Genomic DNA, 1125 nt, shown 5'->3' with positions numbered 1-1125 from the left:
CATACTGACTACAACTGTTAGTTATCGACGGGATTGTGAATATTACACTCAATCTAAAAGACCGTTGCCGCAAAAGGCAATAATTGAGCACCGCTTATCCTACTTTGCCAGATAGATTCGACTCATAACGCTGTTGTGGTGAGAAGTCAAGAAAATCATCGCAATTTTTGCGAACATGAAATAATGTACATCGCTTAATCGAAATGGTCTCCTCACGCAGCTATCTTGACGTTCATAGTATTATTATTATAATCATCCCGAGCCGCCTCTATGACATCTTTGTCGAGGGAACCTGTAGAAGTTCAAGGCCTATCTATTTTACTACAACTACTATCTTGACGTGGGTAAGCGGTCCACTTAGGTTCGTTGGTGAAGAGCCTCACAGCTTGAAGACAGGGGCTCTCCTCAGAGACGCAGAATCTGTGCCAGATTCCGGGAGGAAGAATCTATAGGGACGCTTACACAGAGAGACCTCGAACTGACTTACAATCAGCGCGCCACTACCAATTTCAATCCTGATCCACTTATCATCCGGATCGCGGATATCGAAGTACCTACCTCGTATTTGGTGTCACTATATAACTTCTGTTACTACTACTACCCGACGCCCTTGGTGATGAGTCTAATTTCCTCATCTACGTGGAGATGTTCAGTGAAGAACTTCACTTTAGTTTCCTCAGACAGATTAGAGCAATCAACTTGATCGAACGCCCCATATCTGTGATGGACGATTTACATACTTATCCAGCATTGGGAGATAACAACGTTTTCCGGGGTTTGACAATGTGACGAGTGGGTTACTAATGACTAGGACCTTGTTCTCCTCTACTCATGACCCTCCACAATCGTCCCTATTGCACAATATCCTCCAAGCTGTGCTAAAGTCTAGGCTAGCTACTATGCTATGCTAATATAATGATACAATGATGATAAGGTGTTCAATGTATTGTATGTGATGATATTATTTCAGCCTATTAACTCCCACTCGTATTATTATTAATGATAATATGTCTCAATCTTCAAGGCTCGATGTTGAGATGGATAATGGAGAGTCTAGATCTACCACAATAACAAAGAGGAACGTTTACATGGGAAATTAATTGAAGAATATGTTCCTAGCCGTAT

At 41.7% G+C, this 1125-nt stretch overlaps 1 protein-coding gene across 1 annotated transcript; it reads right to left on the bottom strand.

Annotated features, from left to right (window-relative positions):
• Positions 1–212: 212 nt before the first annotated feature.
• Positions 213–718, bottom strand: Pmar_PMAR020190 (1,2-dihydroxy-3-keto-5-methylthiopentene dioxygenase, putative; the record flags this gene model as incomplete). Its single annotated transcript, XM_002781384.1, has 4 exons — positions 213–292; positions 332–446; positions 488–554; positions 602–718. Coding segments are annotated over 4 exons (379 nt in total), but the record flags the coding sequence as incomplete, so codon positions are not given.
• Positions 719–1125: the final 407 nt, after the last annotated feature.

The sequence above is a fragment of the Perkinsus marinus genome, assembly GCF_000006405.1.
Source record: "Perkinsus marinus ATCC 50983 genomic scaffold scf_1104296942580, whole genome shotgun sequence".
NCBI lineage: Eukaryota > Perkinsozoa > Perkinsida > Perkinsidae > Perkinsus > Perkinsus marinus.
The sequence above is the reverse complement of the archived record's forward strand: the minus strand, read 5'-3'. Positions and strand labels throughout refer to the sequence as shown.